General features: G+C 39.3%; 1 protein-coding gene across 2 annotated transcripts; it reads right to left on the bottom strand.

The window, feature by feature from the left end:
- Positions 1–194: 194 nt before the first annotated feature.
- On the bottom strand, positions 195–21,640 carry LATS1 (large tumor suppressor kinase 1). 2 transcript variants are annotated; one of them, XM_083856886.1, is made up of 8 exons: positions 21,584–21,640; positions 17,255–17,760; positions 15,015–15,165; positions 11,646–13,171; positions 6,441–7,023; positions 5,569–5,751; positions 5,222–5,328; positions 195–4,302 (listed from the first exon to the last, which is right to left on the bottom strand). In XM_083856886.1, the coding sequence occupies exons 2-8, from the start codon at positions 17,603–17,605 to the stop codon at positions 3,787–3,789; spliced, it is 3,417 nt and encodes a 1,138-aa protein (XP_083713012.1). In that variant the 5' UTR covers positions 17,606–17,760; positions 21,584–21,640; the 3' UTR covers positions 195–3,786. The 2 variants fall into 2 exon arrangements, with proteins under 2 accessions (XP_083713012.1, XP_083713013.1); XM_083856887.1 differs by having other exon boundaries at positions 15,030–15,165.
- Between the last annotated feature and the right edge of the window lie 664 nt (positions 21,641–22,304).

Here is a 22,304-nt window from a genome sequence, read left to right as displayed (position 1 = left end):
GCTGGATTGCAGGAATGCAGAGACCTGGCAAAAGGGGATGCCCAGGTCATGATCAAGACAAGTAAAGAATACTAAACCCCCCCCAGTGAATAACTTACTATGGCCATGAGATAATGTGAGATTGTTATGTTTACTAGCTACACACAGAATATATGAATGATCCACTTAAGCAGAATTGTGGTCTATGTATTTAATTGGAGAATCCAAAAGAACTGATAGTCTTATAATACAAAAAAGACATTATATATACACATATACACACAGAATTCGTCTATATATATATCTATATAGATATATATAAATCAGTAAACTCGAATAGTGCCTTTATCATGAGCATCTTAAGGCATTCAAACATTTTACTGTGACATTGACCAAATTTATTATCTTTTTGCTTTGGCTGAAATAAAGCAAACAGATTTAAAGGTTGGATCTGAAACACCCACAGCATCTGAAACGAAAGCCTAATAGTATCTTCAGTGATAGCAGCATCATCTAAGAACCCACCCACTGCACTGCCTATCAGCTGAATATTATTAAAAGCAGTCTAAATAAATCAATCCCACTCACAGTTTTTGCAACAGCCGAAGATACATCAGTCTCAAAGAGACTTTCTAGCCATATATTCTATAGATTCTATTACAAATTGAGGATAGAAAAGATACAGCAAGAGGGCCTGCCCGAGGATAGAATGCCACTGAATATCAAATAGTATTTACAGTACAAGTTATAGGATTATAGAACATTTTATAAATACAATTAATATGTATACAAGGGCACATAAAAGAGAAACTTGTTTTCATGCTTTACAAAGTAAAAGTAACCTGAACTAAAACTTACTGCAGAATTCCACCCTATGGATGCTGGCTAGGAGCCTCTCTTCTCCACTGCCTGTACAAACCAATCCCCATCGTAGGTCACCAGCGAAACACCCATGTTTTAAGCAGCAACTGAAGAATCTCAACGGACTCTGATGTATGAAACGTCAAGTTTCAAAACTTGAAATGCTGGAGAGTTGTGACAACATTCACGCGTAACTAACTTTCTCAGAGGAGAACCTGGACTGCAACAAACTCCACTTTTCGCAAGGAAATACATAATACTGCAGCATACAGATGGCAAAATTCAAACAAGGTACAACTTCTAACACATGATATTAGAAAATGCCAGAAGTATCTACCAAATTCTAAAGATGTGAGCACTTCATGTATTTGTTTAAAAAAGGCAAAAGAGTATTTAGTATTTCAGTACTTGCATATGTCCTTAAAATAATCAATAATTTCCTTTAATAAAAGCAATTGGTTATTCTTTTTAGACCAATGGTGACTTTACAGGACACTTTTCTAAAATTTTTTAGAATTATTTTAAATTGCCTAAGATCAGTAATAGTATTTAACATGAATACACCATAGTATAGTGCAGGCAGAGGAGAAATATACTCAGATGAAAAGGCAATTTTAAGAGTCAATTTAATGAATTGACATTATTTTTCTGCACACTTCAAAAATGGTGAGGCAGGCTTGATTAAATTACCTTTATCCAGCAATATATTATACTTTGCTCTCAGACAAGTAGACCAGTTTTACTGGGATACTTACTATGAAGGAGGATAATCTTTAAAGTTTATTTACATGAAAAGCAATCTTTTTTACATAATATATAAAATGGAGTAGTTATGCACTGCAGCCATTTTATAATAATTAAGCTAAATGAAATTAAAAGCTATTCTATTTCAACATCTGTGGGAAAGGCAGAACAGGTAGTGTTTTATTAAGCTGCAAATTCTTTCTCATTATAGAAAGCAACTAACTAACTACTTGTTTGAGAAAACAATTTCTCATAACCATCTTCTAACCATTTTAAACACTTCACAGCAGAGGGGTGAACTTTCACAAACATTTTCTTCTGTGACAAAGTATGTTTAAGAAGTTTCCTCACTGCCAACCTGCTGCAGTTCCTCAGTTATGTCAATATAAATAATTTTTGGACCACACAAGAAACTGGATCGCGCAAATGACCCCACTTACAAGAAAGGAAACTCCAAATGCTAACCAACAAGCACTTTCTTCACTGATCCAGTATTTAGGACAATAGTAGAGACAGTTGCAGTGGCACAGAGAGACACTGGACTGGAGCACAAAGAGAACAAATGGCCATAAGCAAACAAACCAGCTGGTGAGAAAAGTAAACTGGTAACTGATGTTTGCTGCAAGAACAGCTATGAACACCAATTTCATGATGTTTAGATAGTTGTAATGCCAGTGCTATGGCACAGATAATAATTTAGGAAAGCAGTAATGCTTACATGCATGTTATTAGATTATCCATTGGAATTCAATTCCAAGGAAGAAGAAATGTTTTAAAAGACATTAAGTTTCCTAAAAATAGTGCATTTTTTTAACCACTGTGTTTATTTTAGGAAAAATAAGGATAGAGACAAAAACATAGTTCTTTCTGCCTCTCAACACTAACTGCTGGTCTTGTCTCAGTGGAGCTGCTTAGAGTAATGCTCCCATCCCTGCTCCACGTAAGCCTAACAGGCTCAGTACCCTCCCACCACGAGACCCTAGGAGATACCTGAGCATCTGCTGCTGGAAATTATGGAAGCAGTAATGCAGAAGGCTGCAGGCACAGCTATAAGTTCCCAATTCTGTTCAGAACCAGGCTGAGAAAGACAGCATTGAAACTGTACTGCCAATTCAGACAGACCCAGGCACAGCCCTTCTCCTCAGTGCCTCTGTTACCAGGAGGAAAACTGTTCCAGCCAAGGGAAATGGGTCTTCAAAACAAAAGTCTCAAAAGTCATAGTTTATCATCTTTTCCCATTACTATCTCGAATTTCTCATAAAGACACTACTCTAAAATTTAGTTTTCAAACTAAAAATTCCAACTGAAGCAGCACTGTACACACTTTACAGTTTGGTTATAGTCAGAAAACTGAACTAGATTTCAGAAAGTGTTGTTTCTAAGGCTTCTTTTTCTCTTACATCTGTAGGAGGACTAACGACAGGAGACAATCAAGTTGTTTCTGAGTGAGAAGTCTTGCTTTGAGAGTACCAGTCACATGCTACAGTGTTACTAATATCAAATCCAATTACTATTTAATAAAATACTAGTTCTAATGTTTTATCATCTTATGATCATACTATAGCCAAGACTGACACTTGTTTCAAAACTGAGAACTAGGCCACTCCCACAGCAGCTGGAAACATTTCACCAAATAGGCGGCTGTTTTTCCAAGGCTGTGAATAATAAGGCTAAATACAATGAGACTGAGGGTACAGCAGCTTTTTTTTTTTTTTCTCTTCAGAAATGAATCACAGAACTTTACTAGCATAAAGTAAGATTTATATTTGGTCAATGCATGGAAAAACAGTGATTAAAAATTCTGAAGCAGAGATTTGTTCTCTAAAATTATTAAATATCTGTATAAATAGATACCAGGCATCTCAGGAAAAAAAAAATCACTATTTGCTATTTTGAGTACTTAGAGCACAGAGGACCAATAACAATATTCAAGTGATTTTTTTTTCCCCTAACATCAAATCGCTTCTAAATTAAACAATTAACATCACTGGAATAAATTAATTTTTGAGAAGGATTTCCCTGTATTCTGGGGAAACAAAATGTACAGAGAGGGAAAGTGAAGAAATAATTTTTTTAGCATTAAAAAAAAAAGCATGCACACATTTACCCTAGCAACCTTCTTTCAATTCTCTTAAACGAAGAAACTTTCCAAAAGCTATAGCTGCAAAAATGATTATTTCATTTCTGACCTTTATTCCTCTACTAAACATAAACCAGATCACGAGACTGAACTCCTCTACCTGCCTGTTCATCATCATCATCATCATCTGAGTGCTGTTCTGAGTTTTGGGAACTACCATACTCATACTCAATGGGCTTTGGATTGTTGTATGGGTAGCCATTGTCATCAAAAAACCTTCGGAAGGTGAACTCATAAAAAGCATGTTCAGGATGTTTTCCATTTTTGTACCACCCATTAAGGGTATCATTTCTGTTTCCCTCCTTATCATCATCACTCCACAATTTATCTGGATCAACTGGATCAAAGTTTGACGTGTCCGTAGGGTGAGCAATTTTGGGAATGTAGAAAGCAGACTGTCGCCGTAGATCGCTTGAAAAATCAATTGTTTTGAAAAATGGATGAGCTTTTATTTCATCGGCACCGTTTTTGCCTAAACGATCTTCTGGCCCTCGGCAGAGTTTAATAATAAGGTCAGAGGCCTCTGGAGTCAATTTAGCCTGAGGTGGAATATGAAGTGCAGTTTGCCAGTTGATAACCTTAAAAGCAAAAAGATGTGTTATTTATTTATAATTTCACAAAAAGGAAAAAACACATTAAAACAACAAAACAAGACAAATGACCACAAAGAAATAATTCAGTATGTCTAAGGTTTTTCACAGGAGAGGGGAAAGCATGAAACTGCTCTTTCAGAGACACAAGGAGTATTCTGTCTGGAAATCTATCAAAATGCAGGTAAAGTTTATTCACATTCCAAATCTAGTCTGGCATGGACAACCCCCTACTATAAACCAACAAAGATACCATAAAATCCAGCACCTGGAACCTGAGATTAGGCACAATCCTAAAAAGGTGAGGCAGATGAGTTTTGACTGCTGTAAAGACTAACAGATTTCAAGTTAAAAAAAAAACAACAAACAATACTGCACTACATTTGAGCCATCTGAATGCAATTTTGCAAAAATGACATCTGCAGAAGACTGCCTTAATGCCTTCTCTGAGACAGCAGGGGCTCACGAAGGAAAGGACCAAAGTCTCTGAGCTGTCAATCATCTGCTGCTTCTCCACCTTCCCATGCTAAGCACCTGCAGGTACATCACCAAAGGAAATCCTCTGCAGGCAAACAAACATGGAAGCCAAGAGGGAAAAGAACACACAGATAATGGAAGAGGGAAGGGGAAGGGAATAACAACTGCAACAAACAGTGAAAGGCTGAGATGCAATGTGATTTTTAGTTGTCATGTTTACTGTACAACCAGGTAAGTAAACAAATGTGAGTCTAGAAGTCCCTTTATAAATTAAGTGCACCTCCATAGTAACGTAAAATTTAAAACCTCCATGGTTTGTAACATGCTTGGATAGGCAGCACTCTCAAGTATGACCTTTGTTTCCACTACAAATTAGCAATACTATGTAAGTTTCAAGCCTTTTTCAGATCGTTAAAATACTTTTAGTTACCTTCATTTGTGTTTCCAGTGGTGTTTGTGCCAGGAATGGAGGCTGCCCCACTAGCATCTCAAAGAGAATTACTCCAACACTCCACCAGTCACACAACTGTGTGTAACCTGAAATAAAGTTCAAATAAGGTAGTCAAGCCTCTGTATAGTTTTAATCTTGAATTTCTAAGAACAAAAAGTTCACAAGAGAATTCAATTATATTCGATATTTATTTAAGATTACCGTATTAACAACTATTCATTATTTGGTAAAATATTGCATCTTGAGAAAAGCAGGGGTGTGGGAAGGGTGAAGCAGGATACCAGTCACTTAGCAGTGAGACTGCAGCACACAGCTGCATTCATTACCTGTCCGTAACAACACTTCTGGTGCAATGTAGTTGGGTGTGCCCACCAGGGAGTGGGCCAGGCAGCGCTGGTGCTGCCGTGCCGCCCGGCGCTCCAGCGGCTTCAGCCGGTCCCCACAGCGGCAGTTGGCTGGGTCACCCCACTCACTGCTGAAATCCATACTGTCCTGACGGGCGTGATCACCTACCATGGAGTCACAAGGATGGCAAAATTGAGCATCATTGCTTTAGTTCTTATCTAAAATGGAATTTTCTTTATCCATTAACATTTCGTGTTACGAGACAGAACCTGTTTCAGTTTCAGTACTCAACCTCAGAGTTAAAACAGAAATCAACATCAAGATGTTGATTTTTGTTTATGATATAAAATACCAATCTCTGAGGACACAATTTTTTAAGCTAATTTTTTACATAACAATGAGAAAATACAAATTTCTATATTTTTCAGATTTTTCTTAACATTACCACATTGGGTGTATAAGGTGTATATACTTACATAAACACAAAACCTGTAACATTTAAATAATAAAAAAATCAGATTTTAAATCTTTATCTTCTCACCAGAGACTGTGTAACAGTCTGGCCTAAGATATGTGATATTTTGAGAAAAACTAATCAAAAGTAATTTAAACCTTGTTTTTGAAGGTATGTTTTTATTTTTGGAAACTAAAAACAAGTTATCACATAATCTGTATTTTAACTACTCTCAAAATTGTGACTTCTCTTTCGCTCGTTTTCTTCAGCTGCTGTTTAAAGTAATCAAGTAGGATTTTGAAAAGCCTACTTAAACCTTTTCAGGAAGGAAACAGCACAGTCATCTTTCTACTAATTTATAATTTAATTCCTTGTAAAGAATACTTGTATTTCTCTTACCACTCTGGTAGTATTTTGAGTCATGGGTCCATCGAAAACCAGTACAGAGCCCAAAGTCAGTCAATTTGATGTGACCATCACGGTCTATCAAGATATTGTCAGGTTTAATATCTCTGTGGATGAAGCCCATTTTATGAACACTCTCAACTGCACATGTCAGTTCTGCTGTGTAGAAGCGTGCCAGATTTTCTGGAAAGACACCCATTCTAATTAGGAGACTCATCATATCACCTCCTGGAATGTAGTCCATTACAAAGTACAAATTGTCCTTATCTTGGAATGAATAGTACAGGCGAACCACCCATTCATTATCAGCTTCTGCAAGGATATCCCGCTCAGCTTTAACGTGAGCAACTTGATTTCTAAGCAAGACATCTTTTTTTCTCAGAGTCTTTGTTGCGTATAGAGCATTAGTATCCACCTTTCTTGCTAGGCAAACTTCTCCAAATGCACCAACTCCCAGGGTTTTAATTTTTACAAACATTGACTTGTCCATTTTAGCTCTTCTTAGCCGAATGTAATTGGACTCCTTCTGGCACAACATTTTCCTCATTTGATCCCGGGCTTCTGGTGACAATCCAACCTGTGCAGCAAACAAGAGTTAAATCTGAAGACTGAACAGTACTCTTAATTCCTGGCGATCTTCTCATAATTAATTACAAGGCTTAGGCAAAGCAAACCAAATACTTATACACAGCACAAGGAATAATACTTAAAGAGATTTAATTTTGTTTTAATTTACACATTAGGATTCTATGAAAACATATAGGAGTGATAAAAAACTGAAGTGTGGTAATTTTCAACAGCAAAATGCACAAGGTGCCATGCACCAGGAAGTTCTAGAGAAGGGACTACTACATTCTTAAGAAAGGTAACTTACAAATTACTGATAAAAACCACTGCAAATAATATCATCTGAGTAACAGTGTGCATCAGCTGCCTCCCAGATTCTCTTTTCAGGGTTAAAGAAAGCCAAAACATGTCTAAGAGCTTAAAGTTGCTGAGGGCTAAGGAGCTGCCATGGGAAAGGCAGACTAGCTGGACAGAAATCACTGAACTTCCTGACCATGCTCTGGAATTTCAGCTGCAGGAGGGAGCATGCACTCTGTCACTTCCACGTGTAGCTACCCAAAACAGATCCTACTGGCACTGCTCCCTACTGCCTGCCCACACCAAACCCACAAGCCTGGGCCTGATACTCCCTCTTACCACATAATGCACCCCTTCCTAACAGGACTTTGCTCACACTCTCACCACTGCTCTCCACTCTACCCAGGAACCAGCTCAGCAGAGCATTTTCTTTTGAAGTGGCTCACTCGTGCCAACAGTATCTTTTCTTGGCTCCCATCTGTGTACATATCCCCATCTAGACTGAACATCCCTAGTGTTCCAGCCAATGCCACCAACATTCTGACAACTTAAACACTCACAGGCCACACACAGCTCATCACCTAGAGTCTGGAAACCCTTATCTACAAGAACCACACGAATCACTCTAATTGTACTCCAACCTGCATGCCCTCCTGGTATTATTTTTGCTGCTTTCAATTCCCTTAAGAGTCCCATCCAATTTTGGCTGCCATTTTTCTTGGCAAATTTCAAGGCCTGAAATCAGAATAATCCTTCTTTGTTTTAATGTGAATAGAATCTGTCTTCAATTTTTTAATATTTTTTGTCTGTGACACTATCCCCATGTAGCTTGATGTTTATTCCCCTTCTTTTCTTTTCTGACAGCATTTTCAAATTACTATATGCTACCTTTCTCACAGCATCTCAATTATTTTATCTGCCTACTTGGCTTGAAATCCCACACCAGTGATTTCCAAATTCAACCTATAGCATACTTCCTTATTTTTCCATGGACATGTTGATCATAAAGTCAAACAACACAACTGTACTCAAGCACTATTTTAAAAGCTTTCCATTTCTTACTGTCACATCAATTCTTGATACCAAATCTTGCTGCTTCCATCTCTTTAAAGCCTCAGATATCTGAGATACTGCCTGCATAGCAGTACTCAGGACTATCAATAGGACTAAGTAACTAGTCTAGGCCTGTAATAGACTATGCTAATAAATTACTTTGGCCTTGCCTGACTTCCAATATAACTTGAAATAAAATATAATAGATGTGACTAAGAAAAAAGGCACAAAAAATCAGTTAGCGATCATTCAGTATCTTAAAAATGGTTTCACAAGTTATTATATGTCACCTATTAAAGAAAATACTATTAGAACACAGAAAATTGCCTACAGGCATCATAGCAAAAACGCATCCAAAGGAGATGCAATTAGGAAACTGCATACAAAATGCTTGTCTACCCAAATGAATTTCACAAGTTATACATATTTGGTAAAATTTCAGTGGGAAAGGCTGTCTCAAATTTGAGACAAAATTTTTTGTAGACATCAGATAGGCAGTAGTTAGGACTGGTTAGCTTTAGTTTCAAGGCTGGTGGGGGAAATAGGTTCAACTATTTGAATCATATTTTGAATCATATTTGAATCAATATTGTCTTATTGCAGGAATATCTGTGTACTGTCTTCAGAGACAGAAACATCTGAAGTTTTCTATGAACGAGCAGGCTTAAGGCACACTTCAACACAGAAGGAAGGATTTTTTTAAGACTTACAGATGTCAGGACAACTAAAGACCTGAGCCTGGTAAAGTTCAGACAATGGTGGGTCACCTTCTTAAGGCCCACCTGAACCCTAAAGTCTGTGCCTCAATACAGACCCACCTGACACAAACTGAACCCTACCCATCACTGACAAAGCTGGCAAAGAATAAAACCTAGAGGGCAACAACCCCCTAGGAGTGAGACTCATTACAATAATTAATCACTGCAAGACATACAAAGAGTCTCCAGAATCCTTGTAGTTTTGTTGTCTTCTACCTGCTCTCTAGCTCTTGCATCTGAACAGTTTTATCATAAAAAACTAGCCCAAGTACTGCAATTTGTCATCTCTTCTCTCAACCCACCTTCATTTTTCCATCATCCACTAAACCAAATGTCAATTACAAACTTTCTCTATGAATTGCTCTATTTTTCCCTGGAACTCTCCTCAGCTTCAGCATTTGCCAAAAAATAACAACCTGTCAGCTGCACAAACTTTTCTGCACATGTATCTCCCATTATTTAAAGAAAACATCAGACGCCAGAAGTTTCCTGACTTGCTATCTATCATCACACAATGTGCTCTCATTTTGCTTCCTTTTCATCTTGCTGAGTTTTAAAGGATGACTTAAGTTTCTCTTTGCAGGAGAGACACCTATTGTAACTCTTGGCCAAACTCATACATCTAAATCAAAAGTTTTTGAGGCCACTCAACTCCTAGGAGACCTGACGCCATAGAAATATGTCACATATGTTAGAAATACAGCATCCAGCTAAAGCAGGCATTTTCATAGGGAGGCATTCTGAATTTTTTTCTTTTAAAATTCAAAGGGGAGAAACGAAGGGATTCAATACTTGCTTAATCTCTTAAAACTTCCTGAAAATAAATAATGAGCCTCTTTCCCTTTCTCCTTCTCATGAAGACCCAAAATACACTTTATTGTTGTGGCATTCCTCTCTTGTATGTTTATGGAAAAGGAGAGGTCTGCTGCAGCACAATAACCCACCATCCACCCTCCAGCCTGTAATTAAACATCCCAGCTTTAAATCTAGCATAAACTATTAAAATTATAGCATTAATATTATAAGTATTATAAAATACCCCTACTAAGGTGCTTTTAAGGCACAAAAAAAAAAATCAAGAAAAGTTATATCAGTGCTTTCATATAAGTAATACTTATTCTGAGATACTACAGAACACAACACAGTAAGAAGGGAAAGTGAAGTTTGCATATCAACATTAATTGTAATCTTACATTTAAGTACTCAAAAATAGCCAAAATAAATTCATGCTTAATTTTGATGCAGGATTGCATGCAAAGCCCTCTAAAAAAGGATCATGCTATTCTTAAGAAACACTGTTGCTTCAGAATCTTACTTGTCTACACAGGGATGGAGGCTACAGAGTTCAGGAAAGCTTCCCACACCTTAACAGTTTAAATCAGCTGTTAGTGAAGTGAAAAAGGAAAGAGAGAAGACTAAGAATAAAGATCTAGTAAGAGTTCCAGGATGAAATCTTGCTAACATTTATGTATTCGTGATTAAGCAAACACTTACAAAACACTACAGCTTACAGTAAGAATTTTCAAAGAGTAAGAAAACACAGACTTAAAAAACAGCATGTCAAGAAAGCGGCATAAGCCAAATACATACTCTCATAGAATAAATAAAATGGAACATCATACTTTTCTCAAACCTTCAACTACAATTGTTAAGAAATATACATGTGTGACATCTCATTTTCACCTTTCTGCAAATCTTAGTTTCACTGCTTCTCACTGTTTTCTCTTTTGAAATAACACATGCTTGTCAGCTCCAGTTTTTACCCTTCTGATTTGGTTTAATGGAACACTGAAATACTAGAAATAGACCACTGACTCCATCCAGGCACAAAATAGTTGATTTCACATGTATTTGTTTTATAACTATGCGCTTCAATTGCTCTTCAGTAAAAAGATACATTTACAGTGCAGATTACAAAATAATTAGACAAAAGATACCATCTCTTTCATTCTAAAAAAAAACCCAGCTAACCTTTAATTTTTTTTTTTAATTTGAACTTAAAAAAATCTATCCCTACTGGTAACAAACTGAAGAATATAAAGACTATCACTATTTGGCTGTCTATATAAGTGCACTAGCCAGCCTGCAGCTTGTCCCCAATTTGCTTGTACCTTCAGTACTTATTTAAAAAATAATAGTATTTTTAAAAAATCATTAAATATTGCCTATAGCTCAAAAATCAGGATTCAATTGAACCCATAACAAAAAGCTACGAGCCATGTAGCTACATCTCAGTTCATGCAACAATTATTTTGCTTCTGCTGACTGATATCTAGGCCATGTGAATTACCTTTAGACATGCAAAAAACTTACTTAAAAATCAATTTCTAAGAAAATTAAATATGTAAACAAGACAAGGAAGAAACTTGCCACATCTCAAATACAAAGATTGAAACTAGACTTCAATACCACAGTTCTAAATGTTCTACTTATCTGTACTATTTAATTCTACAATTAAGACATATCTCATAGAAGTAATACAGGAACAGTTTAGTCATAGATTTAGAAAGAAGGAAGAGTTTACCCGCATCATTTCATTCTCTAGTTGTTTTTTCCGATGCAAACGCTGCTGGTGTGACTTGAGTATATTCTCCACATGCTGCTCCATGAAAAATTTAAAGGCTTGAGGGGAATAACTTTGAATGCGAGATTCTCTTCTTTCTTCGTCTTTCTTGTTTTTTCTAACAGGAACAGGTGAGGTTGTAATTTGTTTCTTCTCTTTATCTGCTGAATCAACACATTCGTAATTCTTTTCATTCTCATCCTCCCTGGATAAAGGAAGTGGCTCCTCCTTATTGAGCTTGGGTCCTGCCTCATACAGATTGACAGAAGGATTCTGGTGTAACAAGTGTTTAGGGTAAGGCGGTGGGGGACCCTGGTAATTTGGAGCCTCCGCAACAGGAGACATAACTGCCATATTGGTAGAGGGACCGTCGGAGAAGGGAATGGCCTGAACAGTCTGCACGGGCTGCGGCATCCAGGAAGGGTGAGTGGGTGCCAAGGCAGTCTGCAGCTCTGGTTTCAGCACTCGCATGCTTTTCACTGGCTGCTGAATGGGAGCTGGTGTTATGGCTGTCACTGTGGTGGCCGAAGGCTGGGAGCTGCCAGAGTGACTCTGCCTGCTGCCGTGGTGGTTGTTGAAGGAGTTTGACCGCACGGGAACATTGGGCTGCCATGCAGGAATGTCGTGCCCATTGCCTGGCGATGACTGCGGCTGCACAGGGGAAGGCTGTGACCAGGATGCAGGTATTCCAGCTATATTTGTGTTGTAAAGTTCCAGGTTGTGACTATTTCTATTTGGCACCATCATTGCCTGAGGAAGGTTCCCATTGGTGTATGCTGAAGGAGGAGCAGATCCTCCTGCCTGCATCTGTAGTGCTGTGGGACTCTGCCTGTTAGTTGGATTCATTGGGTACGGGGGTGGCTGGCGACTCACCGAATTTCCAGACACCACGTTCTGGTGAACTATGAATTCTGCCTGACAATTGCCATTTTGCATTCCAGCTCTTCCTGAGGGAAAACTAAATTTGCTGTTGGCAGAACTCTGCATGATTATTGGTTGCCTGCCAATGGGGACAGCACTCATGCCTCTCTGACCCTGTGTGGATGAATTCATAGGAGGAGGATTCATAGGTGGAGGTGGATAACCATCCTGCCATGCTCCTGGTGGCACCGGAGAAATACGGGAGATCACATATTCCATGTTTCCAGAGTACCGCTTTGTTTGAGAATTTGGCTCCCAGGAAGGAGGTGGAGGAGTAGTTCCCCTTGGAGGGGGTGTCTGCCCCCGAGGAGGTGGAGGAGGAGGAGTGACACTCCTTATCTGCGGTAGAGGTGGGGGATTCACTCTTTGTCCATTGCCGGGATGAGCCTGAGCAAACGCCGCAATGCCAGATCCAGATAACGGCCTTCCTACATCCGGCTGGGCGCTGGGACTTTCCGAGCGATAAACGACACCCTCTGCCAGGGAAGGGCCGTGCCGCTGGGGAACCAGGGACTCCTTAGAACCCTTCCAGCTCTGCTTGCGGTTAACTGACTGCTGGACAGCCCCTGCTCCCACAAGAAGAAAACACAGCATTTACATTATTAGATATTATTCCTATTTACTGCCTTGAGTATTTTGTTCTTTTTGCGTTAATTACTACAGAAACAGGACTTGAATTCTCTGACACAATATAATCCACTGTACCTCATACAGAAACAGTAATACACAGCACAGCATGCTAATGTGCTCAGTGTACATATAAGAGGAAAAAAGATTTGAAACTACAAACTAAAAAAATTATAGTAGTTTTTTTACAAAAAAACCCTATAATATCAGAAAGCATTTTATAGAAATCACTTCTCTGAAGATGTATTTTGCTTCAGTAAAAATGCAAAATTAACTGAAAAAATTGTAACGTGCAAAATTATTAGTCACACACAATGTATTTTTAATCACGTGTACAAGAGACTCTCAGAATGTTCAGCACAAACACCAAAAAAGTAATAGCATGGAAAAATGTTATATTGCTATCCCTTCCAGTTAACATTTGCAAAACACTTACTGTTCTTAAACTAAAATTTTACTGAATACCATAAAATCAAGCCTTGCATCCTTATATGCATACAGATCACCCAGACTTCTTATATTCCCATCATGCAGAATTTGACTAAGTACTTTAATTTTAAAAGTTGTATCTTTTTGAGTAAAAGTGTTGAAGATAGAGAGGCAAGAATTAAAACTGTATGAATGCAAAACTTACAGAGCAAAACCCTGACATATAGTTCATGTATTCACAGATGCTATTTTGCAGCATATAAACCAAACATACAAGGAACTGATAGTGCAGGCAGTCTTACTGTGGTTTTTATAATGTTAATATATGTGTAAACACATGCAGTACTGTAACTGCTGAAAATCACTCTGTCCTCACTTAAAGAATGTGCTAATCACTGTATTTTTGCAGGTAACAATGAAAACTATGTCTAAATAGTGGAATTTACCTACAAACTTCATACAAGCATGAACTAATCCTGCTTAACAGACTAAAGGAAAATAATGCTGTTCTTTGCAACTCCTGACTATTTTTTTCTCCTACCTATATTGTTAATTTAAAATCCAACTCCAGCATCAGCAGCTCAGCACCCAACTTTAGTCAAATAAAAGATCAGTATTTCTGCTGCATTTTAAAGTTACTCTTTTTTTTCGGTGTATGCTACTAAAAAGGCATCAAGTTGTATTAAAAATGTGCTAGCATCTGTTAAGAAAGCAATAATAGCAAGAGGCAAAATTCTGACTCTGCTAGTAAAGACACAGTCTGTCCTCTAACATCTCTAAGAACATGAAGCCTGCCTTAAAAACTATACAAACAAAATCTGGAACCAAGCAGGAAATTAAACAGAGAGGGATCCTGAAACATAACATCCTAAAATACAAATATCGTAGTCGTATGGTATATAAATACAGGCATAGACACATACAGACACAAAAATACACATACAGAATGCTGTTGTGTGGGAGTGTGTGTAACAAGAGATAAAAAATTAAAAGAATTCAATGCTCAGCATTTAATTTTAAGTGGCCCCTGACACAGAACAAAATACAGGCACCACATCAGCAAGGTAACATAAATTACCAAGATCTGAATGCCATTCCTTGTAATAAATGTTTACACACAGTAATAAAACCATGCAGTTATAAAACAATGCTTAAGAAACTCATGTCAAATGGACCTATCTTTCAGAAGGATTTCATCAGATACATAAAATGCTTTTTTTAAAAGAAAAAAAAAACCTGTATCTCAGCATCTCTGTTCTACTGTGAGCACGTGAAGGCAAAATTTACTATATTCTATTTTTCACCTACAAGAATACACTGAGTGAGTTACTGAGTCACCATGGATACACCTACCTGGTGGTTTCATACCTGCATTTACAGGTCTTGCTGCTGCTGCAACCATCTGTTCCCGACGAGGATCCTGGTAGCTCATTTTACTGATAAATTCAATGGCAGCCTCTATACTACGGTTGTTGGTTTGTCTAAGAGCTTGTATAACCATATCCTGAAGAGAAAATTATATACAAAAAATTATTTACTAGAGAATCACAAAAAATACCCAAAATCATGGTTATTTAGCCAAATAACCTCCACTAATTTTACCAAAGCAATTTTACAAAGTATCTACTTCTCTCAATTGTTCAAAAACTAATTTTATAGTGTTTTCTCCAAAAAAGATCATCCAAAATAGTACTGCAGTCTCGCTGTTTGGAAGAAAAGTTAACTTGTTGAAGCACTGTAGTTTGATGTAAATTATGTCATCTTGCCATTCAAACAACAGCTTGGTCATACAATCCTTAAAAAAGCTCTTTTAAAATAAAAAACTCTATACAATAAAGTTGTCACAATCTTTATAGACCAGCTGAAAAAGCAGATACAGTATTTTCAGCTCAAAAATTTGGTCACCTACATGATACAAAGTATTCAATGTCTCAAAGAGTATCACTGTACACAGAATATAGGAGGATTGAACTTGAACCATAGTAAGCAGAAGAGATAAAAGCATAATAAGCTATTTAGGATTTTAAAAAAACCCAAATACAATGAACAGCATTCTACCCTGATTATTATATGCACAAATACATACATACATATATATTTATATATAAAACTATGTATGTATCTATACACAGACACCTGATACTTATAGATATCTATCTGTTCTACTTTAACCCTTAATACTACCTACTACATGAGAGGTAGGGGGAAATAACCAGAATGTTTGTGATGTGTCATGTGAAAAAAAAAAAAAAAAATAAATAAAATCAATGCAGTTTGAAACCTCTCACTCAAGAAAAATGCTTTCCTGCTCCAGCTTTTTCTGTTCCTAGTGACATATGTGGATCAGTGCCATATGGGCCATTGTGGCAACACAACTGAAGGTTAACACATGGCAGAAAGGGCTTATGCTGGCACCGTGCCTGAAAAAAAGCCCCATATAATCACAAGTGTCATGGGAATTTGCAGTTGTATCCAAGAACAAAGAGCAGGAGCAAAAGGCTTCAAGATACAAAGGATCCAACAAAAATACCAACTCAAGATACCTTTCTAGTTTATTGTTCAGCCATGAACCACAAACTACAGTTTGCAAAACCAGCTGCTGGTTCAATATGTAAAAATGGAGCTGAGAACTGATCTACTTAGGAAAAACAAATGCACATCCCTCCTCTCTCACATAACATAAAAAAACTTCCTCAACTTCAGTAACAAACAACAGAGCTGAAGCAAATTATTACAAAAATCATTTCTTATTATAAAATCCTTCCATTCTTCCTGACACACAGTCTGGACTGTGTATTTTTGATCAAGTGAAAGGAACACGAAAAGCCACTATCAGTACTTGACACTGGGATGCTGTTGAGGAAAAGACAGTTGGTAGTTTTGGAGCAGCTCACTCTTGGTAGAGGTAGATCTCTCTGTAAATACCAAAGAGCATCACAGGCAGCAGAACTCATGAGCTGGTCACTACTGCAAGCAGTGCACGCCTGTAAAGTTAATCCCTATTGTGGTACTGTGCCTTTTTCCTTTGGAAAGATGAGTGGCTTGCTAGCTCTTTTTTAAACATGCTTTTGTACCCCGGTTTACAAAGAAAAACAAGTGAGATTTACTTTGATATGTAAAAACAAGTTAAAACACAGGAGCTGCAAGGGCATTAATTTTTCCTTTCCAGAAACCACATTTCAGATTAATTTCCAAGATATTTGGTATTGCCTTTTAGTTTAGAACAGCCATATTTTATCAACCTATTTTAAGTGATCACAATCCAAAATTACTTTGAGTATCAGAGGCAAAATAGATGCTCTAGAGTGTCCAGTCCTCTCTGCCTAAAACTATACAAATAACTAAAACAACCTACCACCTAAGAACAATCTGACACGATGCTCAAAAAAACAACGCCAAGTCTCTCTAAATCCTTCTAGTCCTCTTCTACATCCCCCACTATTACCAGTTTCATGTCCTAATCAGAAACCTACCAGATTTTGAAGTTTTTGTTTATCATGCTGTTCAAACATTCCCTGACCAACACCCTCTCCAACACGCATTAATAGTTTATAGCTAGCAGAACACCAAATCTTCAAAATAAAATACTTCACCTCATCAAAGCCAGCAGCCTGCAAGTCTTGCAGCATTTGTCGATTAACTTCTGATGTTCCTTTGACAGCTGAGGTTGCTTCATTTGCAAAAGGCAGAAGTGAGTTTCTTATTTCCTGCAAAACCTTATGATATGTTACGAATTTGGGGGGATTTCGGCCTTGTCTAGGATCTTCAGGTAACATTTTGCCCATGCTGTGATCAGCTTTAGCAGCATCTGAGGGTTTAGGCAAATTCCTGAGGCTCTCTCGTATCTCCTGTAGCATCTGCTGGCTGCTGCCAGTATAACTACTGGCAGGAAAAGTTTTAGGCCTCATTTGTCTATAACCTTCTGGCTTCTCACTCCTCTTCATGAAAACATGTATATATGCAACCTCCACCAAGGACTCGCACACACCAGAATTCAAGGAAGACTGGCTGATGTCAGAACTCGTGAACGCAGGGGCTCCTCACTGTGAAACCTTGGTTCCTGTAGCACTGGAGTTTGTCACAACCCAAAACTGCTATTCTGTTAACAAAACAAAACAAATCACAGTTAATAGAGCAGGACAAAAAATTCACAATGTAGCACTGAAATGCTCACATGCAGCACTGTCTTCACAGATATTAAAAACATGCTAAGCAAATTCTTCAGGCAGTCTTTACTCAAACTAATTTAAAAACTGTGCTGGTTTTTTAACTGTTAATAACAAATGTTTTAGGTGCTTCAATTCTAAACAGTCCTGAATAGCAAAGGATGAGGACACAGTAAAGAGCAACTCCTCTGTCTGGTGGACAAAGGTTTCAAGACCAGATATGAACCACTGGTGTGTGCTAACCCAGCACTGCTTCCTTGCCTCCCCTCTCTCCTGTGTCCATTTGTCACCTGTGTTCTCCCCATCAACACCTTTTTAGACAGAAGGGCCAACTCTACTACCCAGTTACTCAGGATATGGGTCAAATAACCTTGCTGTTCAATGACTCTGACATGCAGCTCCAGAAAAAGATGGAAGTTAGAAGTACACCAGTAATAGCATGTAATTACAGTGATTTTATCCATTCTCACACAGTCTTATGTGTTAAAAGTAAACACTTGCCTAGCTCATCACATGCAACTTTATGATTTCTTGTACCATCTGCCACTTGAATCTGTTTAAGGGATCAGATTCTGAGGCTTTCACAGTCTCTTAGCTCAAGTCTCCTTGAACCAGTCTTCATCAATAGTTAAGTAATTTTAAAATTTATTTTACATAAGGGAAAATGAGAGCAGGAAGAGAAACAAAGAAAATTTAATCAGATTTTTTTTTTAAATGTAATATTGTTTAACAACTCAAGCATCAAATTTGCTGAGAGCATAGCTATGACATTTGGTAAGGGAAACAGAATTTTCTGCCAAAAGCCAAATAAAAAACGTTTGCATTTTGAAGGCGCTGACTCATCAGGGAAAGAGCCCCGTGTCTGCAGAGAACTCAAATCTCTGTGTCCAGGCTGGGCACTAATTATTACTGCAACTGCCATGTCAAAGGATAAAGCAACCCCAGTGTAACACTGAAGAAATTGCCCAGCATTTGCCTCGTTAGAGTATCATGAAATAAAACCTTTTCAGTCTCTACTGCTTCACAGAGGAAGATCAGTTACTAAGACAGTGCAAGGTAAACTAAATGTTTCAGCGCTGTCTTTTCTTCACAGGCAACAAAAGTGTTGAACCTCAACTCACACTGTTCCTTTACTACTGTGTTGCTAAATGTTTCTCATTATTAGACATAAATTAAACAAGTATCTAAAGTGTACATAGTCTACAAAAAAGTCACTCTTTCTTCTTTCACATTTCATTTCTGTAATACTTGCACTAACCAATTAGTGATTCAGCATTGAGGAAGAACACAACAAGTTAACAGGAAAAAGAACTCTCTGGAACACATGAAAATTATATTAATTAAATACTCATGGTACCCATATATAAATAAAACCTGAAAATTGGAAAGTAAGACATAAATGAAGACTGTGAAAAGAAACACAAGGGATACCCATTCTCCTTGGAGAACCATTTTAGAAATAATAGAACTTCTCTTATGAACCTTTCTAAATCTTAAAGGGTATAACTGCATCCACAAGCTTTCTTTGCAGTGATACTTTTGAAATCATAAATGAGTGTAGTTGGGTAGTTGTATTTTTTTAATACAGTCTGATAGCATATAATTCTTCAGTGCTCACTGAAAAGAGAAGAGATCATCAGACACAACAGTGGATTTCAATAATTAACAGTGAAATTTTGCTCAAAGCATTAAGAAATCCAGAAATCAGCAGAAATTACAGCATGAGAGCAATTAAAATGCAATTTAATTTTGGCCACTTTCAAAATAGTTTTCCAAACATGCCGTACTTAAGACCACAGTGAAAATACTTTTTCCACAGAGAACTTTTTCCAAAGAAAATGAAGTAAGAACGTGACAAAATACCCATACATGAGCTTTTTAAAAATTCCAAAGGCCTGGATCTCAGGAGAACACAGGGGGTTTGCACCTACAAATTTCATCTGTATTTCCATATTCACTTTATGGTTACACCTCGGGTAGCTGAGCCAGACAAATCTAACACCCCTAAAAGAAATCAAGGTTAAATTAACAGGACACTAAAATCATAAATCAGGAGCAGACTTGGAAAATAAAGCTGCACTCTAACTTAAATCTTTAGCAGCAGCTTAGGTTTAGGAGTGTAAACAAGCCAGTCCAGTTATCTCCCACCACTTACCAGCATAACTGTTTGTAAGGCCACACAGCATGAACCAAGCTAAGGAACTTACCCAAATAAATAACTTTTTTTGGTTGTTCCTTTTGGCAGGACTGATGGTTACCAGCATGTACATGTGAAACTAAATCTTACCTCTAAGAAAACAAATTAAATTAGTCCTCTAGAAAGCAGGAATTACTACAGCTCACATTGCTTTATATATGAACTTCAAAATTCACAAGTGACCTCTGTTTATAGACACTGGCAGACATTTTAAAGGAAAAAGAATGCTGAGTAAGAAATCTATCTCAAATTTGTACTTCTAACTATCAAACACCAACTGTATCCAATGGAAGGGATGTCTATTCCCTCTTGTAGTTTTGTGTCCTTAAATGATCTGTTTGTTAATGCAGCTGTTTGTGCTGATTAAATTACTTTCCCTAAAGGAGTTGAAAAAGATTATCTTTCACTTCTTTTCAAAATATCAGAATACCATATTTTTTTCTACAAGTCAAACTCTAAGGGAAAAAAAAAGCCCACCTTGTGTTTTTTTTACATTATAATCATAATAAATTAGACCTGTATAAATAAGTGCTTGAACACTCAGAAGTGTTGAAGGCCAGGCCAGATGAGGCTTGGAGCAACCTGGCCTAGAAGCAGGGGGTTGGAACTGGATGATCTCTAAGGTTCTTCCAACCCAAACCAGTCTGTGATGCTCTGAACAGCAACATGCAACTGTCAGTGACTCCCATGATTTTCTGAGGGAAAAAAATACACAGCTCTATAACCTAACTTTAACATTCCTTATAAAAATACTTTCAATGCTCACATTTCCAACTAAGTGCTGAACATCACTTATTAATGTACTTAGGTACCCTCCATCATGTACCTATTCCAACAGCTTATTTTATAATCACATAATCACAGTGTTTCACTGCTAGGGATAACGAAAGTAACAGAGACTTCACAAGTAATAAAATTAAGTTTGTAGGGACGTGGTTCAGACCAACGAAAGGAAGCTCTTCTTTCAGGTAACAAGTCATTGAGCTGCAACAGCAATTTCCCAAAGGATGCATTTCCAACGCTAAAAGTTTTCATGGGATAAGGAGAAAACTGGACCCCGAAATTAGCACATAAGCACTACTACATACGGTCAGAGAAACCACAGCTGGAAAGAACCAGAGGCCAGCTGAACACTAGGAACATTGTGCATTCGCTCGGTTTGTTCCCATTCTTACGCTCTGCTATCTCCTTTAGCAGGATGCAGCTCTCCTGGGTTCACATGCATTCCTGGGAGCAGCAGGAGTCATTTCGGGCGCAGCTCGGAGCGATCTTCACGGCAGGGCAGGCTCTGAGCACCCCAGCCGCGCTGCGCTGGCGCGGGCCGGCACCGATTCCCGCGGGACAGCGGGACCCGGCCTGCCAAGGACCACGCAGGCCAGGAGGGCTCCACCGCCGGGAGGAGTATCCCAATCGCGTCCCGCCGGGACACCTGCGCTCGTGGTCCCCCGCCGGCCCCGGGCCGTGACCGGAGGCCGCTCCTGCCCCGGCCGGGCCCCGCAGAGCGCCCAGGACCCGGGCCGGGCCCGTTACCCCGCGCCCCCCCGCACGGCGGACTCTACCTGCGCCGAGAAGGAGGCGCCGGCAGCGCCCCGGGCGCTCAGAGCTCGGCCCCGCCCGCGCGGCGCCGACGGCCGTGACCCTTCCCCTCCTTGCGCCCTTCCTCCGCCCCTCGGCGATGCCGGCAGCGCCCGCTCGGTCCCTCCGCCAGCGCCCGCCGCCGCCCGGGGCCGCTCAGTTCGGCGCCGCCATTTTGTCAGTGTCCCCGCCGCGGAGCCGCCCGGAAATGAGCGGATCCCGGCCTGCCCCGCGCGGCGCCGGCCGCTCCCGCATGGAGCCGCCCCGCGGGCAGCGCCTGCCTGTAACCCCTGCGCGCCCGGGCCGCACGGCACTGCACTGCACTGCACGGCACGGCACTGCACAGCCCAGCCCAGCACTGCACTGCACAGCCCGGCACTGCACAGCCCAGCACTGCACAGCCCAGCTCTGCACGGCACTGCACAGCCCAACACTGCACAGCCCAGCACTGCACAGCCCAGCACCGCACTGCACAGCCCAGCACTGCACAGCCCAACACTGCACAGCCCAGCACTGCACGGCACAACGCTGCACAGCTCTGCACGGCACAGCCCAGCCCAGCACCGCACAGCACAGCACTGCACAGCCCCGGGCTTCTCCCCCACCGTTGCCGAGCCACACGGACAAATTCCCACTTTCTAATTTACCCATTTTCTTTTAACGAGTGGGAGAAATCTCCGCTGAGCCTCATGTTTCAGCTGATGC

Source organism: Zosterops lateralis, assembly GCF_965231275.1.
Source record: "Zosterops lateralis genome assembly, chromosome: 3".
NCBI lineage: Eukaryota > Metazoa > Chordata > Aves > Passeriformes > Zosteropidae > Zosterops > Zosterops lateralis.
This window is presented reverse-complemented; position numbering and strand designations above follow the sequence as displayed.